This window comes from Pararge aegeria, chromosome 19, assembly GCF_905163445.1.
Source record: "Pararge aegeria chromosome 19, ilParAegt1.1, whole genome shotgun sequence".
In the NCBI taxonomy this organism is placed as follows: Eukaryota; Metazoa; Arthropoda; class Insecta; order Lepidoptera; family Nymphalidae; genus Pararge; species Pararge aegeria.
The window spans coordinates 1,710,709-1,731,770 of NC_053198.1; the positions used below are offsets into that span (position 1 = coordinate 1,710,709).

A 21,062-nucleotide genomic window follows, 5' to 3' on the forward strand; every position below is an offset into this window, starting at 1 on the left:
AATATAATAATAGGAGTTTTAGCTTACGTTTTGTATAAACTTTGATCTTATTGAGAGACATCGCAAAGATTTCATAGCAAAATTAGAGAGCTATTACACAAAATCACACGACATTAAAAATTCATTTTTTAAAAGTAGGCCTTTTAAAACACAAGTTACAAGTTAGCCCTTGCTTGCGTGCTTTTTGTTAGACCAGGACGCGTTTGGAACCCTCGTAGCTTTAGTTTCAAGTTTACGAATATGGTTATCGCCATCATCTCACTACCGTGTAATACTCATGTAATGCACACATCAAAAGTGGCACCTATGGGCTACTTGAATAAAGATATTTTTGACTTTGGTGTCTACGCGACGTTATACCGGAACGCTAAATCGCTCAGCGGCACGTCTTTGTCGGTAGGGTGGTAAGCCCCGGCCGAAGCCTCCCACCAAAAAACTCAAGTATAACCCGCGGTATGATAATTTATAAAGTAAAACTTACTTTTGTTCTGGATCTCTCTGTGGACGTTGTCTCTTCTTGCACGCCACCACGAGAGTTACGCACAGAGTGGTCAATATAGTCAGCAGAACTAATGATAATGAAGCTCCTACTAAAAGAGCCACTCCATTATCACTGGACGGTGGCTGAGGTGGCATTGGTGTCATGGTTTGGAGTGAACCTACGAAAATAAAGCCAGTATTATAAATCTCTCACAAAAACATAGTAGAGTAAGAGAGTGTTTTATTGTACTTTATAAGACTAGTAAACCTATTCTAAGACTAGATATACCCAAAAGCTAAATAAACTAAGCAGTAATAAATGTCGTAAGGCATCGCCTCAATAAAATGCGCAATGATTGAGGCGATGTCTTTAGAAAAAAAACATTTCATATTATGAAAATTAAGAAGAAGAAACACTTTATTGCACGTATAACATACAGGAAAAGAAACAGTAAGGAGTATACAGTACACAATGTAGACATGCAAAGGCGGCTTTATTGCTGCAAGCAATCTCTTACCAGCAACCTTTGTAGATAGGACTTACAGCAAGAGAACGAGATAGTGCCAAGAGTGACGATACATAAATACCAAAATGTAAAGATGCGAATACATACATAATAATAAATATACGTAATATAAAAATATAAAATATACATAATATAATTAAGCTTAATTTGCCATAATCTGCGAACAGCAGGAGAATCTGTATGGTGTAATTTACAATTTCTTCAATCCGTATACTCCACACCAAACAGATCCTCAGCAATGTACCGGAGCATCCTCAGGAGATGTTGACTTTACAATGGATTATTGTTAGGTATCTCAAGTGATCTTAATTTTCATAATATATTATGGATTTCCGCAAAGTAGTAGTGCTTCTATCAAAAAAACATTTCGACAAATCTTAGGTGATAACTATTGGTGAATGGATAGTGTATGCCTAGGAATCTCCTTAGTTAAGGGGTTACTTATTTGTTTGCATTGCTTTGTTCGTCGTTATTAAAAACGGGCATAAGAGGATTTTTTTTTAAATTCCTCATATAATTTGAAGAAAAAGAAATTGTGATGCTGAAATTATAAGCGAAACGGAAACGAAGGCGAACTCGTTCATGTGGCGAATATCTTATTATTAGGACAATAAGCCCACCAATCAGTATAGAAGCAGCGTGGTGGGTCTATGCTCTACATCCAAGCATACGATAAAAATACAAAAGTGACGTTTGCCAGCAAAAATCGCACGATTTACGCCTGTGGAAAACCTGTCGTGAGAGACGTAATACCCTGTGTGTCTCCTATAAGAGAGGAGGCCGTTCTGACTGTATACAAATTTCCTCTCTCTTTTTTTCCTTCTCTTCTAAGCAAGTGAAATTTAATTTAAAAAAATTAAAAACGCACATAACCCAAAAAGTAAGAGGTGCATGCCGGGAATCAAACTCGATCCCCCAAAAAGGAACTCGAAGCCCCAACCACTAGACTATCATCACTTCCATGCAGGCAGACATTAGTTAATTTATTGGACACCGATTATATTTTAATAATATTATATAATTTTTACCTGGTACATCCAAATCATCGCTAGTCCGAATAGGTATGCTATGCAGAGCAGCTGGATGCTGGGATCTTCCGCGAGGAGTTTCTGAGTAAACCAGAAAAGTATATCTTCCCGGAGAAAGTGCGTCCAGGGGAAACTGAGGGATAACGTCGTTGCTAGCTCTGTATATTGCTTCCGAGAGACCCCTTCCAGAAATACCCTGGACAAAATTAAGGAATAATTACAAATAATACTATCAAAATTTCTTAATGACAAGGTTGCTTGGAAGCATCCGGCTCCGCTTTCATCTCTCACAAGATAGAAAAATGAATTTTGAAATGTAAAATGTAAATTGTTAATGTCGGAAAAGAGCAACTGCTGAGTTTCTTGCCGGCTTCTTCTCGGTAGAATCTGCCTTCTGAACCGGTGGTAGAGTCACTACACACAGACAGACTTGACGTTTCAAAAGTGCTTATATTAGGCCTACTTGAAATAAATGAATTTTGAATTTTAAATGAATTTTGAATTTTGAATTTTGAAAACATAACAGTAGTAGGGCATTTTTATGACAGAGATCGTCCGAGAATAGGTAGGTACTGCCGTGCTTTTTACCCTATTTTTGTATGAACTTTAAAAATTTGTACCACCAGCAGTCTATTCTTCTCTTCTCTTTTCCTTATTCGAAGGTTGCCTGGCAGAGATCGCTATTAAGCGATAAGGCAGCCTCATGTATTCTACTTCTTTCTTCACGTTTCGCTTTTTATTATATTTTTGTATATGTTAATATTGTGGTATACAAATAAAAAGTTAAATAAATAAATAAACACCCCCGAACGCAAAAATGACAGGTTATTAGTTGGACGTGACTCTGTGTGTGTCGGTCTTTGATTATGTTCGTATTTCCTATTATAGAAAAACAATTAAGTCAAAAGGTACATGTCGCTGTTGAATTTAAATCGTCAAACTGTTGGTGCTGTTTACTTTTATTTAGTAACACCCGACGCAAAAACGAGAGGTTGTTATAAGTTTGGCGTGTGTGCGTGTGTTGTGTGTGCGTGTGTGTGTTAGTGTGAGTCTGTATGTGAGTCTGTATGTGAGTGTGTGCGTGTGTATGTGTGCGTGTGAGTGTTTGTGTGTGTGTGTGTACGGATGGTTTTAAAGGTGAATTCGTAGGAAGTGTTCTTAGCTATTTTTGGTTAAAATCGTTCCAAGATTATGTGCCTAAAGAGAGTACTTAAAAACAATAATTTGCATTTTTCTTCTTTCTACCCTCGCGTAATGTGTCCACGGTAATGTGGGAGGTATTTTTGATGGTAACTAGACAAAAGACTTCCACCAGACAAAATGCCAAGAAAACAAAATGATCGCAGTACGAGTAAAACTATACGAAATCCTTTTCAATTCCTTGGAAGTTAAATATTAAAAGTATTTTTTGTAAATAAATTTTACATGGTAGAATATCTCGAGCCATGAATAATATATTGGCATTTTGGCAAAATTCAAGTGCTCAAATATTTTATGACTTTTACATTAGTTTGTAGATTGTTGGTGAGCTGAATGAAATGCTTTATAATTCATACTCCAGACGTTTCAAAGTTCATTCACGTAAATTTTAGTGCTGGGGTGCAACGCTAATGTTTTCGAAGAAGATTGTTGGAGTGCCTATTTAAGGAACCTATTTGCCACCAAGTTCATACTGAAATTAAAAATTCTTCGTCTGTTGGAGGCTTTGGTCGTGGCTAGTTACCACCATACCGACAAAGTTGTGCCGCTAAGTGATTTAGTATTCCGGTGCGGTGCAGGTTAGCCCGCTACCACCTTAGACTGCATCATTACTTACCACCAGGTGAGATTAACCTGTAGTGGAATTTAAAAAAAACTTTATTCATGTACGCATATGTTACCATAATTGTGAGGTGATGGTGAAAGAATGTATCGATACCTTATAAGTAACGCAAGGTGGAATTTAATCGTGCGCTTGTCTAATGGAGTCCACAAAAAACTTTTTTTATTGCAATATATCTCTCTTTTTTTGTGCCTCTCGACTACTGGAGGTTGGCCGTCAGTTCAGCGAAATTCTTGCGGCCTTGCGCCAAGCGAAACAATGTTTCCACGCTAACGATATTGGTCGTATTTACGGATGTTGCACAACCATGACATCTTCCTTCTTCCAACACGTCGTTTGCCCTCTACTTTGCTCATCATTATGAGCTGGAGCAGTTGGTTTTGCTCATGTCTCAGGACGTTTTCTCTTTTTAATGATTGCAATATATAATAATGTTTTAATTTCTCTTTTCTGTCTCAACCACTGGACCGATCTTAATCAAATTTGGCAAGTATTCATCCTGGAGATGGACAAAGAATAGGTTTCATCTATGCATAGGTATGTCCCATCATATATGCCGTCGTGGTGGACTACGGCCTAAACCATTATTATTTGTGGCACCCCCTTAACCCGCAGTGGGTCGGTAATGGGTCGATGTGATAATAATGATACACATGGGTAACGTTTCCGTGGGATAAAATATGTGTTGATGTTGAAAAAAACAACTTCTGATTCCCTTGGCTTGGCTTCTTCTCGGTAGAGTCACTACATACAGTTTCAAAAGTGCTCATAAGAAGGTCTACTTGAAATATTTATTTTTTTACTAGAACAGATGGTTGCCATGGATGTATGGTTTATAACAATGCAGAATGAATGAAAAAAAATGTTTGTTTGTTTTTGCTTCAATCACGCACTGATTATGCAACCAATACATTTAATTTTTGGAGTTACTTGCAAGGGCGGAGAGTAACATTGTATTTGTAAAAAACCGCCAACGCGTGGCGAAGGAAGTGGGCAACTGCTAGGTTGATTAAAAAAAAAACATAATAATTTCGGAACGAGATATGCCAATTTAAATCCCTCCGGGTTTTAAATTAGTATCCTTCCGCCTAACCGCACCGAAACCGAAATTAATATAGCCTTTTCATCGGTCTTATAGCGACCATGCACGATATAATTTGGTCGGACAGCCATCAGACACCTCACCTGATCGTTCATAGTAGACTCATCGCCCAACACGGGTTCTTGTTGGCGTACCTCCAGCGCCTCGAGAATGAACCGCTGCGGCAGCCCACCGTCATGGCCAGGGTCGCAGCGTAAAAACTCGTCTTCTATTTCGCAGTTGCTTGGAGGCTCAGGTAGTGCTACGGGTAAAATGTTTGAGTATACAAACAAATCAGATGGAGCGATATTCGTGTGGGACTTCTTAAAAACCTGCCTTCCGAACCTGTGGTAGAGTGAACGAATGCTTGTAAAACTTCGTTTTGTGGAACGTCATCCTCGAAGTCAGAGGTCAAACGTTAATTTATTTATTAATAACTATAACATAAGATAAATGAAGTGTACAAAGGAAAGCTTATCTCTATAAGAGATCTCTTCCAGCTACCCCGGGATGTGAGTAAGATGATTTAATTGTGGTATAGGTCAAATAAAGGTACAATATCCTTCAAAATAGTTACTAAGGATATTCAATAAATCTATATAATAACAAAATTCTACTTACTAATACAATAAAATTTAAAGATATTATATATACAAAATACATAAAAATAATATGATAAATATTTATATAATATAAATATAAATATATATCTATAATAAGTAAACAGTGATAAATATACTATGACAACGATAGATAATGCTCCTTTACATTGTGTTTAAAAGAGTGCACAGATCGGCAGTGTCTAATATGTTCTGGTAGTAAGTTCCAAAGGTGTAGCGTGGAAGGAGAAAGACAAGTTATCTTGTAGAGGAATAAAAAAAATGCTATGGTAAATGAAATATCTTCAATAGCATTTAGTATTCACCTGCGGGCATTATCCTGAACAAGCAAGGCTCTCGCTGGTTGCCAATGTCGTTGCTCGCCCAGCAGGCCAGCCAGCCTAAGTCGTCATCTCCATCCGGTGAGGACAAGCCGTGGATCACGGAACTCGTAGCGCCCATTATTGTTACATTGGATGGTGGTATCTGGTAATATAAAAGGTAAATGGTAAAAGGTAAATGGTAACGATAAAAAATTTATGCTGAAGGATCACAAATTAAAAAAAAATCACAAATTTAAAAAGTTTTTTTAAATCATATTTATGACTAGCTGACCCGCGCAACTTCGTCTGCACCGAATCGGTTATTAGAGGTTTCAATATCTTAAAAAACCTAGAAACAAATAGCAACGCTACCAGATCCAGTTTTATTTCCAAACTATGTTATTCGCGGCACGCTGCATTTTGTGACTTAAAAGTCGGCATGACATCTTTAGAAAACATCGTTATATTTCAGGCAATTTACAGAAATAGGATGGTACGCACGCATTCAATCGTTGTGCCATATGCCTTGCGACTTTCTAGTATCTGTGAAGAGTTATGTCCTTTATCTCCAACAATATTTATCAGATCTTCGTTAAAATTACACAATACATGCTTGTTAGTATACACTTTCAAATAAAAAAATAATTATTAAAATCGGTTCAAACTTAACGGAGCTATGAAGTAAAATTGATAAAATTTTCATCCCGTTTCCCGGAGGAAACTTATTGTTTATCGAGATAAAAAGTAGCCTATATGTTGACCCGGAATATCAGCTACCATTATACCAAATTTTATTTAAATCCGTTTAGTAGTTTTCACGTGATGCCCGGACAGACAGACAGACAAAAATTAAATAAAAATCTGTTTTGGGCTCAGTATCGATTATAATGCATCCCCCAATCAAAATTTTCAAAATATATGAAGAAATGTACAGAAATCTTCCAGTTACAGTTTTATTATAAGTATAGATTACGGTGATAGCGCATTGGGTGGAAGCTCGAATTAACTTTCCGGAGGCTGAGACCGAATCCCAGCACGCACCTCTTAATTTTGCTAAGTTTTGTGCGTTTAAGTAATTAAAATATCATACGATCCATAGAAAATTAATTTAAAGATTTTAAACTAAGATTTTCGTGGTTAATTAACATTATACCGTAATCCCGTCGTGATCCAAGTAACTGGGTCAAAATATCGACAAATCCCATAATATTACCGTTGTACCCGTTTATATTTAAGAAATATATTAATTTATTTATCTTAAAGTATACAGCAATTATGCTTACAGGTAAAACATCTTTAGTTCCATTATAAGTCCAGTAAAACCTCAACGGCCCAGCGTCTCTAGAGGACGGTGCTGATACAGAGCATCTTGCCCTGACCTCCCTGCCCGGAGCCCCCGCTATCTGTTGCACCACGCTCCCGGCAGAACATTCTGGACGTGCTAAAATAACGAACGCTGAATTAATAAAGCTTGTTATTGCTGAACACTTAATTTTTAAAAACATAAATATTCGATAGAAGCAGCCGTTACTTTGCGGAATTCCATGAAATATGATAAAAATTCAGCTTAATTTGCTATACAACGCGAAAAGCAGTTCGGTGTTATCTTTAATTTCTACCCATATTTTTTTCATTACCCTGTCAATATGGGTATAGAGTGATAGGGCTTGACTAGTAGAATAATGTACACTATCGAAAATCGGGGGTTTTTTAATTTATATATTATTATCTTAGCTTCGTACACCCTTTGGACAAACAAAACATCACTGCCCTCCATATAGCTTCTCTTCTCTCGGGTTTATATGCTTATGTACATGTATATAACAATTTATCATACGTTTTGGCCAAGGCCAGGAATCGAAGTTACGGCCTCATGATCGGTAAACAAACATGCAACTAAATTAAAGACCAACGAGGCATAAGTAGAGTAGAAAACTTATAGCTAAGGAAATAAAATTGTAAAGTTGAAGGAGTAAAGTGAAGCCAATTAAAAGTTTCACACGCAGAACTTATATGAAATGAAATGGAAAAGCTCGCATAGGATGAAAATTTAAGTAAGTATATTTATAGCTAAATGCATGACGAAGTGTTTGTATCTATTGAAAAGATGCACATACGTTGTCTCATGTACACAAACATAGGGGGTAGCTGTCAATCAAGTAGTCTTGTGACAAATCGAGCATAAATGAGTTCATGAATTGTAATTATGAATATTAAAACATAATTTGCTATACTCCGCAAAAAGCAGGAGAATCAGTACGTCGTAATCTATAATTTCTTCAATCTTTATACTCCATACCTAGCAGATCTTCGGCAATGTACCCCCTAAGTACCTTTCCTGAGGATGCTTTCGGAGCGAAACGTGCGTACTATACCGAAGGTTGGTTTTTACCTGCTTTAGCAAATTAAGTTTAGTTTTCATAATATATTAAAGCAAAGTAACGCTTGCTACTATCTAATAATGAATTGTAAGTACTACCGGCCGTGCACCTACCTTTACACTTGTTGGATTCTCATTAATGTCTGTTTGTAGTACCTCTACCACTGGTTTGGAAAACAGGATCTTCAGGGAAGAAGTCGGCAAGAAATTTAGCAGTTTTCAAAATTTCACAATTTAACATTCATAATTCTAATTTGTGAGATACGAGTATGAGAGTGAAGTGACCTGCATGACCATGAGTTCGCCATTATGTTTTCAATGACATGAGAAGTCTACTGAACCGCACCTGGCCAGCGTGGTGGACTACGGCTTAAAACCTTTCTGCTCTGAGATGAGACCCGTGCCGTGTGATGAGTACAAAGATGACTGATTAATAATTTCATGATATAAATACTTATAATATGCAGATAAACACCCAGGCACTGAAAAACATTTATGTTCATCGCACACGCATTTTCACGGCCTTGGACTCAGAAAGCAGGGTCGCTGCCCACTACAGCAATCGGCCGTCATTATACTTTTCAACTTCAATTAAATGTATGAACGGACATGACTGTACGTACTTTATTTTATGAACCTTTATCGTGAAGTTCCCGAGCACATTCACATAGTAATATCATGTAAAAACCGATAGACGGTGTAAATTTAACCCCTAGTTCTTTTCTTTACATTTTTGGGAAACTTACAAAGAATATTCAAAGTGAGTGGTTCACTCAGTCCACTGCCCTCAGAGTTCCACGCCCGGCACCTGTATCTTGAGGAGTGGTGCCTCCGAAGTCCTCTGAGCACCAGCTTGTTGCCTTCCACCGCTATTCCTCCGACTGGATCATCTCGGATTAGATGGTTCTGTGTACAGAAAATATGAGTATTTGCAAAGCATTATTCAATAGCTTATGACTGGGTTATTTTCCCAATAATCATTTTATAGCCGTTGTATAGTTACTTCATGTTGCATACATCTTTAGGAGCAACTTTTTTAATGTCAGAAATAGACAAAACTTTTTAAACAATGTATTATGAAAATTAAGCTGTAAATTGAATGAATGAATGAATGAATACACTTTTATTGTACAACAAAGAAAAAAAAGTAGTTACAAAGATATAAATACATATAAAGAGAGTACAATTTGGTGGCCTTATCGCTACATAGCGATTTCTTCCAGGCAACTAATGGCGTAAAAGGAAAAAACATAGAAAAGAGGTAGGTGGTGCAATAAATAAGATTTAAAATTATACAAATATATAAATAAAATATTTTTATATATATAAATATAACTATAATATATATATATATATAAATATTTTACATATAAATACAACTTCTCCTGAGGAGATGATCTCCGGTTTCGGAGCGAAACGTGCGTAGAGGGCAAATTGCCGAGGATCTGTTTGATCTGGAGTATAGTGAAGTAATTATAAATTACACCATACAGATTCTACTGCTGTTCACGGAGTATAGCAAATTAAGCTTAATTTTCATAATATATTATGGATTTCCGAAAAGTAACGCCTGCTTCTATCCAATTTTTAAACAAAGGACGGCGACAACCTCCCTGGCACATTGATGAGGGCTGTGGCCTTATTAGTGGGAGGTTCAGGGAAAAAAAATTGTATACTGTTAACACTCAACAGACAAAGATGTGTCGCCAATTGATTTAGCGTTCCTGTACGATGCTGTGTAGACTGATAATTTATTTGCTAGGAAAAAACATAGAAAAGTGTGTCACAGTAAGTTTTTTTACAATAATTAAAATACACTCCCACTTTTCTGATCATACTGAATAATATTTAAACTCAATCAAGTTTGAATATTATTCAGTTTAATCAAAGAAAAAATTCAATTACTTAAGAAAATGAAATTAATCAAGTCAAAGAGTGCAAGTCAAATTTAACATCAAATTGTCATTTAAATATCCGTTAACACTTTAGTAAGTTTTAGCGTTAAGTATTTTGAAAATAACTCTCCTAAAATTCGTGAGAGGAAAATTCTTATGGCAGAATGAAACCGATTACACTTGGCCATCGAGGTGGACTATACACCCTTCAACCGGTTATGGGCTGATAATTTTAAGGCATCCATTCTTTCATTTCTTACTAGCTATTGCCCGCGACTTCGTCTGCGTTTGATTTTGTTTTTTCATGTGGCATTAAATTTGACTACATTAAACATATATTATAACCTCAATAGTACAAAAATAATTATTTAAATCGGTCATTATTTGTCGGAGTTATGGTGCTAAATCGTCAAACACTTTCATCCCTTCTCCCAAAGGAACCGAGCTTAATGTCGGGATAAAAAGTATCCTATAGTACTTCTAACACTTCCAAGAATATGTGCACAAAGTTTCATGAGGATCGGTTAAGTAGTTTGCTTGAAAGCGTAACAAACAAACTTACATTGGCATTTATAATATTAGTAGGGATAGGGGTAGGGTACGGTTAGACACCAAAATACGTATCCGAACAAAATTATTATGATGATGATGATTATGGTGAAATTAAGTTTATTATTCTCTTAATTTTATAAAAACACCGCAACTCTGTGCCATGTCCTCTGTGGCGGGTAATTATTCTCTACCCCATGCGATTAAATATACCTTTCACGCAAATTGAAACTTAGGTCGCTCGGAGTTTATGTAATGCTGTCGTGGCGTGACGGTACGTGACAGGTAATAAGGATTTAATTAATACTTTATGAAATTTCAATTTGTTTTCCACAGGCAAAAATAACTTTCTTACATTCAACAATTAAAATACTTAAGTGTTAATATTGCTTCGAGTCAGATCTCCGGCAGGCACCCTCAACCTTTTTGGAGTTATGTGCGTTTTAATTTAAGCAATTTAAATATCACTAGCTTTGACGGTGAAGAAAAACATCGTGCTGAAACCTGAATGCCTGGGAATTCTCCATAATATTTTCAAAGGCATGTGGAGCCCACTAATCCGCACTGGGCCAGCGTGGTGGACTAATAAACGTATTTCATCATCATCACAGTGACACAAATTAATTTTTTTCTAATACATCGTCTGGTGGTACGAGTTAGTGTGCTACCATCTTAGAATGTACAATAATTCTTAGATGGTAATATCCCTTACGCACCTACGAATACGATCCCTAAAAGAACGCTAAATTGCTTAGCATCTTTATCGATATGGTGGTAACTAGCCAGTGCCGAAAACTCTCACTAGACAATTCCCCATTATGCCTCATTAGACTCTGAGGCATTGGGATGGAAAACGTCAATTTTGACAAACTCTCAAAAACCCAATACCTGACACTCTTTGCTAAACCCGCTGACTACACTACATTTTAAGACTACATAACATAAAATGTTCAATTTACTTACTAGGTTCAATATACAAACTTAGAGCACGCGAATCTCTTCATGAAAACTTTTAAGAAATAGCTATACTTACAGTTGCTTCGCAATATATTTGTAATAATCTTTGTAAATTGAAACATGAGTCTTTTTAAAAAAGATATAAACAATCGAGCTCATAGAAACGGACGTAAAAAAATGGTAATATCAGCATATCGTCTTTGAAAGTGCAGAAAACTTTTGTGGGGCTGAGTATATGCTTTTATAACATGATACCGAAGGTTATTTTAGATTTACCTTTACATAAGTTTTCGATCGACGTTATTATACTATTTATGAATTTCTTAATGACAATGATTGTTAATTTATGAGTATGATAAACTATGTTACAAAAGAGCAACTGCTGAGTTACTTGCAGACTTTTTCTCGGTAGAATCTACATTCCGAACCGTAGAATCAATAGAAACAGACTTTTTTATTTGAATGTGCTCTTCGAAGCACATCAAGCCAAAACAAAATTGTAAAAAACAATAGGTAAACCACGATTAATAATGCTGTGAATCTAAAGCTACCAGTAATACAATTTCCACATAAGTAACAAGAATAAATTAAGTATACGCTCGCAAAATTTTTGGCGAAAAGGCATTTTAACTAAAGGAACTTTATAAGTGAAAAAACAAAGGAATAACTGCGCAAAAATGTGTTTTCAATCTCCTAAAAACTTGGGTTGTGAAAGTTCACGTGAAAGTTTCTAGACAGCCAAAACCCCAAATTATGAATTCAGAGTGCTTAGCGGCGCCGCGTGGCTTATCAAAGAATTTGCTCAATAAAGGCTCGCGCACTTTGAGATTCCTCGTTGTTCAAGTGGCTAGCATGTTTTACTACGTATCACAAAGCAATAGGTTCGAGAACCGCGACGGACCAACAGTAATAATAATAAATAAAGTTTGGTTGTTGGATCAAGGGTCGTATACAGAAGGCAGTAATTCTTGAAACGGCACGTATTGTAAAGAGGTTTCTCACTCTGGAGCCCTGACCGCCGGTTCTTTGGGTATTCAGAATCCCCGCAAACGGAGAAGTGGATATTTTTTTTTATTAAAAAATAAATAACGGCCGATTCGCGCAGTTCGCCGAGACCCTGCTTTCTTAGCTCAAGGCCGTGGGTTCGATTCCCACTACTCGAAAATGTTTGTGCGATGAGCATGAATGTTTTTCGGTGTCTGGGTATTTATATGAAAATTCTAAGTATTTATGTATATTATTAATAAAAATATTCATCAGTCATCTTAGTACCCATAACACAAGCTACGCTTACTTTGGTGCTAGGTGGCGATGTGTGTCGTTATATTGTAGTAATATATTCATTTATTATTTATTTATTATTAAATAAATAAATAAAATCTTTAAAATAAATAAAACGATTTGATACCCATATAAAAAATTGAGAGATTGAAATAAAATTAATAAAACAGAAACTCAAATTTAATGAATAGTGTTTTTTTATATATATAATATATAATTTAGAATAGTTAAGAATTAAAGAAAAGGACTTGGACGATAGCGCTCTAAGTTGTCAGTTCTATAACCATTTAAAACCAAGGTAAAGCGAAACCCGTGTCAAAATCTGTCAAAAAGTTTAAAAACAGAATGCTAACATATTAGAAAACAAAAAAGTAAGATTGCAACGCCCCTTTTATCTTAAAAATCTATCTAAGAACCCGCCTAGAAGTGATACAGAACCGCCAGAACTATATTAAGAGCAGTCCAGTAGTTTTTGTAGATAATAGTTACATTCTAGAAATATAAAATAACACAATATCTTATTAGTGACGTATTGCCGTATGCGTGTAATACAATTTTTAATAGGCATGGTTTGTGTGAAAAAATAACAAAATAAGACACACCCATGATTGAAAAACACGCACATTGTTCTACCACAAACGTTTATATATTATCATCTTCCTTATATCAATCGGGGGTAAACTGAACCCTCACCCGGGTGTTTTAATGGGACTCCATTATAAAGTTATTCTTTTCGCGGGCATTAACAAATTGAATTTTCACAAAGTACTAATTATAGCTTCATTACCTCACGTCTCGTCACGCCACAGGGGAATTAAGTGAACTCCAATCGACTTAAGTTCCCATTTGCGTGAAAAGCCTTTTCGATCATGGTACCAAGTATTTATACCTCACTTCTTGTTTACTGATCAATTCAAGATGAACAAAAATTTTCTTTTGAACATTTACATTTAATAGAAATTATATTTCTTCGCGAACAATAGAAAATTTTACACGACCTCGACCGCAACGGTTATCGACAGGGGCAATTTGGGAATTTATATGTTTCTGAATTTTCTCTGGCCTGGTCTGGTGGAAGGCTTTGGCTGTGGCTACCACCCTACCGATAAAGACGTGCAGCTAAGCGATTTAATGTCCCGGTGCGATGTCGCGTAGAAAGCAATTAGGGGTATGACTACCATACTGCCTAACAGGTTAGCCCGCTACCATCTTAGAATGAAACATCACTTGAGATGAAACACCGGGTGGGATTGCAGTTAAGGGCTAACTTTTAGTGGAATAAAAAAAAGACATCCCATAATCTTAAGACACTCGATTAAGGTGATACCTAGGTTTAGTAAAAATGGGCATCACTATATTACTAAATTTGACGGCCGATTGGCGCAGTTCGCAGCAACCCTGTTTTCCGAGCCCAAGGCCGATTTCCCGAGTGGCCGAGTTCGATTCCCACAACTGGAAAATGTTTGTGTGATGAGCATGAATGTTTTTCAGTATCTGGGTGTTTATATGTATGTTCAAAGTATTTATGCATAGTATTCATTAAAATATCCATCAGTCGTCTTAGTACCCATAACAAAGCTACAATTACTTTGGGGCTAGATGGCGGTGTGCGTATTGTCAAAGCATATTTATTTATTTATTACTAAATGTTCTAAGAAGTGAAAGCAGCGAGTATAACATTATGTTTGCACCTAAACAAACATAATTACTCCTGAGAAAAGGTTACCTTCATGCTGCTAATTAATTACGCCTATAAATTTTCTATAATAACCGTGGCTTTTATTAACTTTGTGATGAGAGAGCTTCAATGAGAACGAAAATTTGGATATAAAGTATGACGTAATCAGGTCGAGGCTATAAATAATAACCCTTTTGAGGTTTCATTGCCTTATATCATTCACTTAAATAATCAGTGACGTCATACGGTTTACTTAACAATGAATTGTTGTTGTAAATAACTTTTGTTCTTAACAAATATACGTTATAACTATTAGAACCACTTTTGTTTTTAACAATTGTTCATTGTAAAGTCAATAAGTACCGAGGATGCTTCGGTGTCGGAACGAAACATGCATAGAGAGCAGATTGCCGAAGATCTGTTTGGTGGAGAGTATGGAGATTGAAGAAATTATAAATCACACCATACAGATTCTCCAGCTTTTCGCGAAATTAAGCTAAATTTTCATGATTCTATATATTTATCTAGATCCTGTAATTACAAGCTCTTAATGCTATTGGCTGTTTGGGTATTTCCTTAATAATTATTGTCTCCATTGATTTAAATACGACTCAATACGACTACGACTACGAATACGACTCTTGCACTATATCAGTATAACCGAATTTCACGTTTGTCGCTTTATTTTGTATAATTTTTAATTTACTATATACTGTTACTGTTAAAAGAAATAAACTTATTATTATTACTGCAGAGCCTGTAGAGGGCGGCGACCCTGCTTTCTGTGTCCAAGGCCCCACGGCCTTACGACAATTAAGACACTCGATTAAGGTGATACCTAGGTTTAGTAAAAACGGGCATCACTGTATTACTAAATTTGACGGCCGATTGGCGCAGTTTGCAGCAATCCTGCTTTCTGAGCCCAAGGCCGAATTCCCGAGTGGCCGAGTTCGATTCCCACCATTGGAAAAATATTTGTGTGATGAACATGAATGTTTTTGAGTGTTCATCTGTGCATTATAAGTATTTATGTGTATTCATACAAATATTCATCAGCTACCTTAGTACCCATTACACAAGCTACGCTTACTTTGGGGCTAGGTGGCGATGTATGTGTTGTCGAAGTATATTTATATTCATTACAAATCATACTTCAATTTCTTTATAAAAGATGGGGTTTTAAGACGTTGACAAATAACTCGAAGAGAGCAACTGATTATTTTCATTTTCTCTTAGCAAGCGAGGGCCATCGGACTCTGTTAGAACATAGAGAAAGGCATATCCGTTTCTTAAAAAATAGATAATAGTTAAAAAAAACTTAAAAACACGCTTTCTATAGAAAACCGAACTAAAAAATAGAAAATAAATTTTAATAAATTTAAATTAAGAATAGTGTTAAAAATTTCAATAAATATAGATTAATAATAGTGGCAATTAAAAAAATATATTTAATGTAAAAAAAGCGTGGATCTAATTGGCGCTGTAGTAATTGTAATTAACAGTTCGAAAAAACTAAAAAATTTTAAATCTTATTTTTAATATTGAAAATTAGTATAATCATCTCAAATTAGTGTATTGTCATCGGTCCTCGATATGTCTACAAAGTTTGAACGAAATCTAATCGTTCAAAGTAGGACAAAATCGAGTTCAAAGGGGTGGGTTACATACATACATACAGGTGAAGCTAATATAAAGCGTGTAAAAAGTAAATCCTACCTCAGTTCCTCTGTAAAATGTGAAGTTGTAAGAAGGTGGTGATGCATCAGCGGAGCACAGCAGCTCCGCATTTTCATCTTCTCTCAGCAATCGAGGTTCTTTTGGCTCTATTAGAGAGATCTGGGCAGCTGGTGGATCTGGAACAAGACGCATTTTTTTTATTGCTTTGATGTATACAATACTGTACACAGTATTGGTAAAGTATTGAGTAGGCACGAGCATGAAGCCTCGTCAGGGGATTGCAATAAGGTTGAAATAATTTTAAATTGATTTTTCTTTCATAATATTGTTAATTTTTTTTGGGTGGATCAAAACAAAAATCAAGTTAAATCCAGATAAAATTCAGAAATTTTAGTTAAAACTATTATAATTCCAAACACGAAATAATATAAAATAGTTGGATTTTAATTTTAATTTTAATTGAAATTTAATTTATTTTTTAATTGATTGTTATTCTTAATTCTAGATTTTAATTAATTATAGTTATTTTTTTTCTTTATTTATTTATTTATTTATAAAATCTGTCTTATATTTATTTTGTGTTAAATTTTGTATATGGGTCCCCGACCTGTAATCAAATGATTTTATTTTTTTTATTTTTATTATAACATCAACTTTATTTCGTAGTAGCAGAGCTTTTAAAGCCAATGAGCCATGATTATTTCTGCTGCCAAGCAGCAACGATCCAGTGATATTTCGGTCTGAAGGGTTACCGGTTGAATTACAGGCACATAGGAATAACATCTCGGCACTGAGCTTCTGAAAGACGTGCCCCTTACACGTACCATTGATATTAACGGATATTAAATTTAAAACATATAGTAAAGTATTTTTGCAAATTGACAGCTACAGCTATATTCTTAAAACAGACGTAGAATTTGTTCTCGCCTGAGATATAAATAACTCAAGCTGGATTTAAAAAAAATCTGATTAAACTCGGATTAAATCGCTGCCGATAGATAGTAGCCATTATTATCATGGTTCAACAAAATATTATCGATTGTAAATAAACAACTAGGGTGAGTCAATATTGAAATTCGAAGAACAAACTTTGTAACCGTCAAATTCTTAACTTCAAAAGACATTGGTTGGGAGTTCTTAGTAAAGTTTTACTTGTTAAGCCCGACAATTAATATAATAATTAAATGTGCCGGCGTCAAGACGTGTGAGGTGAAGTGTGAGGGGAGTTTTAATTAGGTGATTATGTAATTAAAGGTTGGAGAAAATACTTTCTTGGGAGACCTTCTACCACCGCACCTGTAACATGACATAATTTGGGTATATGCCACTATAACTCTGTGTCGGGAACTAGCCATGTTATTGGTAGTCTGTGGTCATTTTGGGCGCCATGTTGGGATGATTACGAAGGAGATTCTCTGAAGTAAGGTGCGTAAATTGGAAAATCTTAATTTATAAACTGTGATTCTTATAATTCTGAACTAGATATTATTGATGTTAAAGTGATACGCAACTGTAAATACATAAATATTGAACATAGTGAATTTTTTTTTTTTTACTTGATAGATTTGCGCTTGACAACTATCATGCCTGATGTAAAGCAATGATGCGGTCTAAGTTGGGGCGCGCTTGCCTAGAAAATGCCTATTCACTCTTGCCTTGAACGCATTGAAATTGTATGAATCAGGAAACACCGAAGCCGGAAGATAGGCTATTAGTGGGAAGAGACTAATGCCCTGTCATCATTCTCATCATCACATCGACCCATTATCAGCCTACTACAGAGCACGGGTTTCCTCCCAAAATGAGAAGGAGTTAAGGACGTAGCCCACCACGCTGGCACAGTGCGAATTGCTGGACTGTTCACCGTTGAAGCAAGTGATATTTTAATTACTTGAAACGCACATAACTTAGAAAAGTTAGAGGTGCGTGCTGAGATTCGAACTCGGCCCCCCGAAAGTAAAGTCGGGCTCCTACCCAATGAGCTATGACCGCTTAAATCATGCCCGTTCCGGTAATGGGATTATATGATGATTGCTGATTCAACTTTATTGATGCGCAAACCAATATTAATATGTAAGCAATATGCATGTATTTTTTGAGTGTAACATTGCGACAGAATACAATTTTGTAACTCCTATTTCAACCATTTCAGTAAATAAATAAATAAATTGATAAATATACTACGACAATACACACATCGCCACCTAGCCCCAAAGTAAGCGTAGCTTGTGTGGGTACTAAGATGACTGATGAATATTTTTATGAATTATATATACATAAATACATAGAAAATACATATAAACACCCAGACACTGAAAAACACTTAATGCTCATCACACAAACATTTTCCAGTTGTGGGAATCGAACCCACGGCCTTGGACTCAGAAAGCAGGGTCGCTGCCCACTGCGCCAGTCGGCCGTCAAAGTTCAGTGCGAAAGAATTTTTAATTTATTTTTCACGTGGGGAAATCATGGATACAGCCACGCCACGGGGAGGCACGGTGATTATGTCGGACTCGTACCGACTCAAACCACACGGAGTTCCTACCAGTTGCCTGGAGGCTTTGCCACGGGAACGCTTTCGCACATATCCGCGCACACAGCGGCGCCCGCCATTGCAGTCTCTCCTCGGGGACATACTAAAATGTCCCTACAATCGCCGAAGGCGCACCGGGAACACAAGGTGCGCCTTCCAACCCGAGGACTTATCTCCAACGGATGACGGATTCCCCACATCCATCGCCCAGAGGTCTTCATCAAGGGGGCAGGCGGCGTTCATGATAACATAACATAAACTATTAATATCGCAATGTTCAGATGCCACTGGCTAACGAATGGTTTTCTGGAACACTTTTTATTAGCATATTCCGCAGCTGAAAACGATAAAAGCCATAAAAAGCTCTAAAACCAGACAGACGGTCGAGTCAATTAAACTCGAGTTTCATTTCGAATTTATCGTTTACATTACGGTACATTTGCGCACGCATTGGAACACCACTTCAAAATTCATTACAATTAAAACCTTTGTAGTATTTTTACTGTTAATTGGTACCTACTAAATTCCTTTGTAAGACTTCGAAGCTTCTCGACTAACACTTACTAATATTATAAACGCGAAAGCGTGTTTGTTTGATTGTTCGTTGAAAAATTGAGTGGATTGTTTGCTTTAAAAAATAATAAATTAAGCTAAATAAATAAATATATTACGAGATTACACACGTTGCTATCTAGCCCCAAAGTAAGCAAGCTTGTGTTTTATATACTAAAATAACTGATGAATAATTTTATGAATAATATATATAAATACTTATAATATACAGATAAACACCTAGACACAGAATAACATTCATGGTCACTACACAAACATTTTCCACTTGTGGGAATCGAACTTACGGCCTTGGACTCAGAAAGCCTACCGGACCTCTGCTGGCAGTCGTTCCCGTGGTTAGAAGGAACAGCGTGGGGGTTTAGTCAGTAAGCGTCTGACATAAACTCCGTGCCTCCCCGGCGCGGATGAGGATTTCCTCCATGAGGATTTCGCCACGAATTAAAAAAAAAAGTGTCACTGCTCACTGCGCCAATCGGCCGTCAAACAAAGCAAACAATCAACTCGATCTTTAGGACAGAGTTAGTTGTAAAGATGAAGAGTAGGTAGTATATGCTTTTCATCCCAGGAAAATACTTCATCTACGTAAATTAAGGAATATACGTATAATTTTTATCCCGGTCCCCACGAGAATTGAAAATCAGTAATATTGGCGGACGAAGTGGCATCGTCTAAACTATTGAGGAGCTTCTAAACCTATCAGTGCAGCGATTTTCTATCTACCTTCCGTTATTTATTGCACCAAATAGCAAAGTAGCTAAGTGAAGTTTTCCTCGCTCTTCCATTTTTAAGAGATTTGCGTTATTGATATAAGGCTTCATATGACTTTTTTTGTGGAATGTCATAAAAGCTAGCCCTGCTTTTGTCAAAAGAGTTTGCCAAAAGAGTCATTGTTACTTACGGTAGTCTTACAGACTTCTATCCCAGCCTTAAAAGGTTTCAAAGACTGTAAAAGGCATGGGCCATGTATAAGGAATGAGAATATAGAATGAAACTAATGAGAATATATTTATGAAAAAAACTGAAGACTTGGCGAGTCGATAAGGCTTTTCACAGTTATATATACAGTGAATATTTGAAAATTAAATATTGTAAAAATTGATATTATTTATTTGAAATTATAGAAAATATTATAACGAATTTAACAACTCATATGCATTTGCATTAGAATTTTTTAAAATATATATAAATAATTACTACGTATCATATTAATATTTATGAACAAATGACTTTTGACTATTTACGATAGACACGAAAACAAATTTTCGAATTTACACCCTAAGGTGATTGTTATAGGGTGGATATACGGAATAACTCGTATATAGCTTCTATGTTATAATTTACAGTCTTACTAGTAAGACCATACAAGCACTATCACTAATAACAACCACACTGACAGCACATAAATTCCCGCGCGTAGACTCTCCAACGTCCAGACCGCGGCCATTTGTAATTCTTGCGAATTCCACACGTAATTAAACGCTAACCTAAAGCACTTGGAGTGAGATCGAGTAAGTTCTATTTTCAAAACAGTAGGAAATCCAAAATTAAGCAAAAACTAAGCAACCAATTTATGAATGCACACACCAACTACTTAATCCCACTTCTGATGTTTTCCGTACGATCATTTGCTTAGTTCAGTGAGAAGCCAGTGGGAACTTCTAAAAAAATCTTCTCAT

General features: G+C 36.1%; 1 protein-coding gene across 1 annotated transcript in view; it reads right to left on the bottom strand.

Annotated features, from left to right (window-relative positions):
• LOC120631968 (nephrin-like) overlaps nucleotides 1–21,062 on the bottom strand; it is a 153,525-nt gene that overhangs the window by 3,362 nt on the left and 129,101 nt on the right. The window contains exons 8-14 of the mRNA XM_039901683.1: nucleotides 16,317–16,453; nucleotides 8,987–9,146; nucleotides 7,144–7,301; nucleotides 5,864–6,023; nucleotides 5,043–5,200; nucleotides 2,036–2,231; nucleotides 482–659 (exon numbers count right to left, since the gene is read on the bottom strand). Of these exons, the coding sequence (XP_039757617.1) occupies nucleotides 482–659; nucleotides 2,036–2,231; nucleotides 5,043–5,200; nucleotides 5,864–6,023; nucleotides 7,144–7,301; nucleotides 8,987–9,146; nucleotides 16,317–16,453 (1,147 nt within the window). The remainder of the gene's footprint in view (nucleotides 1–481; nucleotides 660–2,035; nucleotides 2,232–5,042; nucleotides 5,201–5,863; nucleotides 6,024–7,143; nucleotides 7,302–8,986; nucleotides 9,147–16,316; nucleotides 16,454–21,062) is intronic.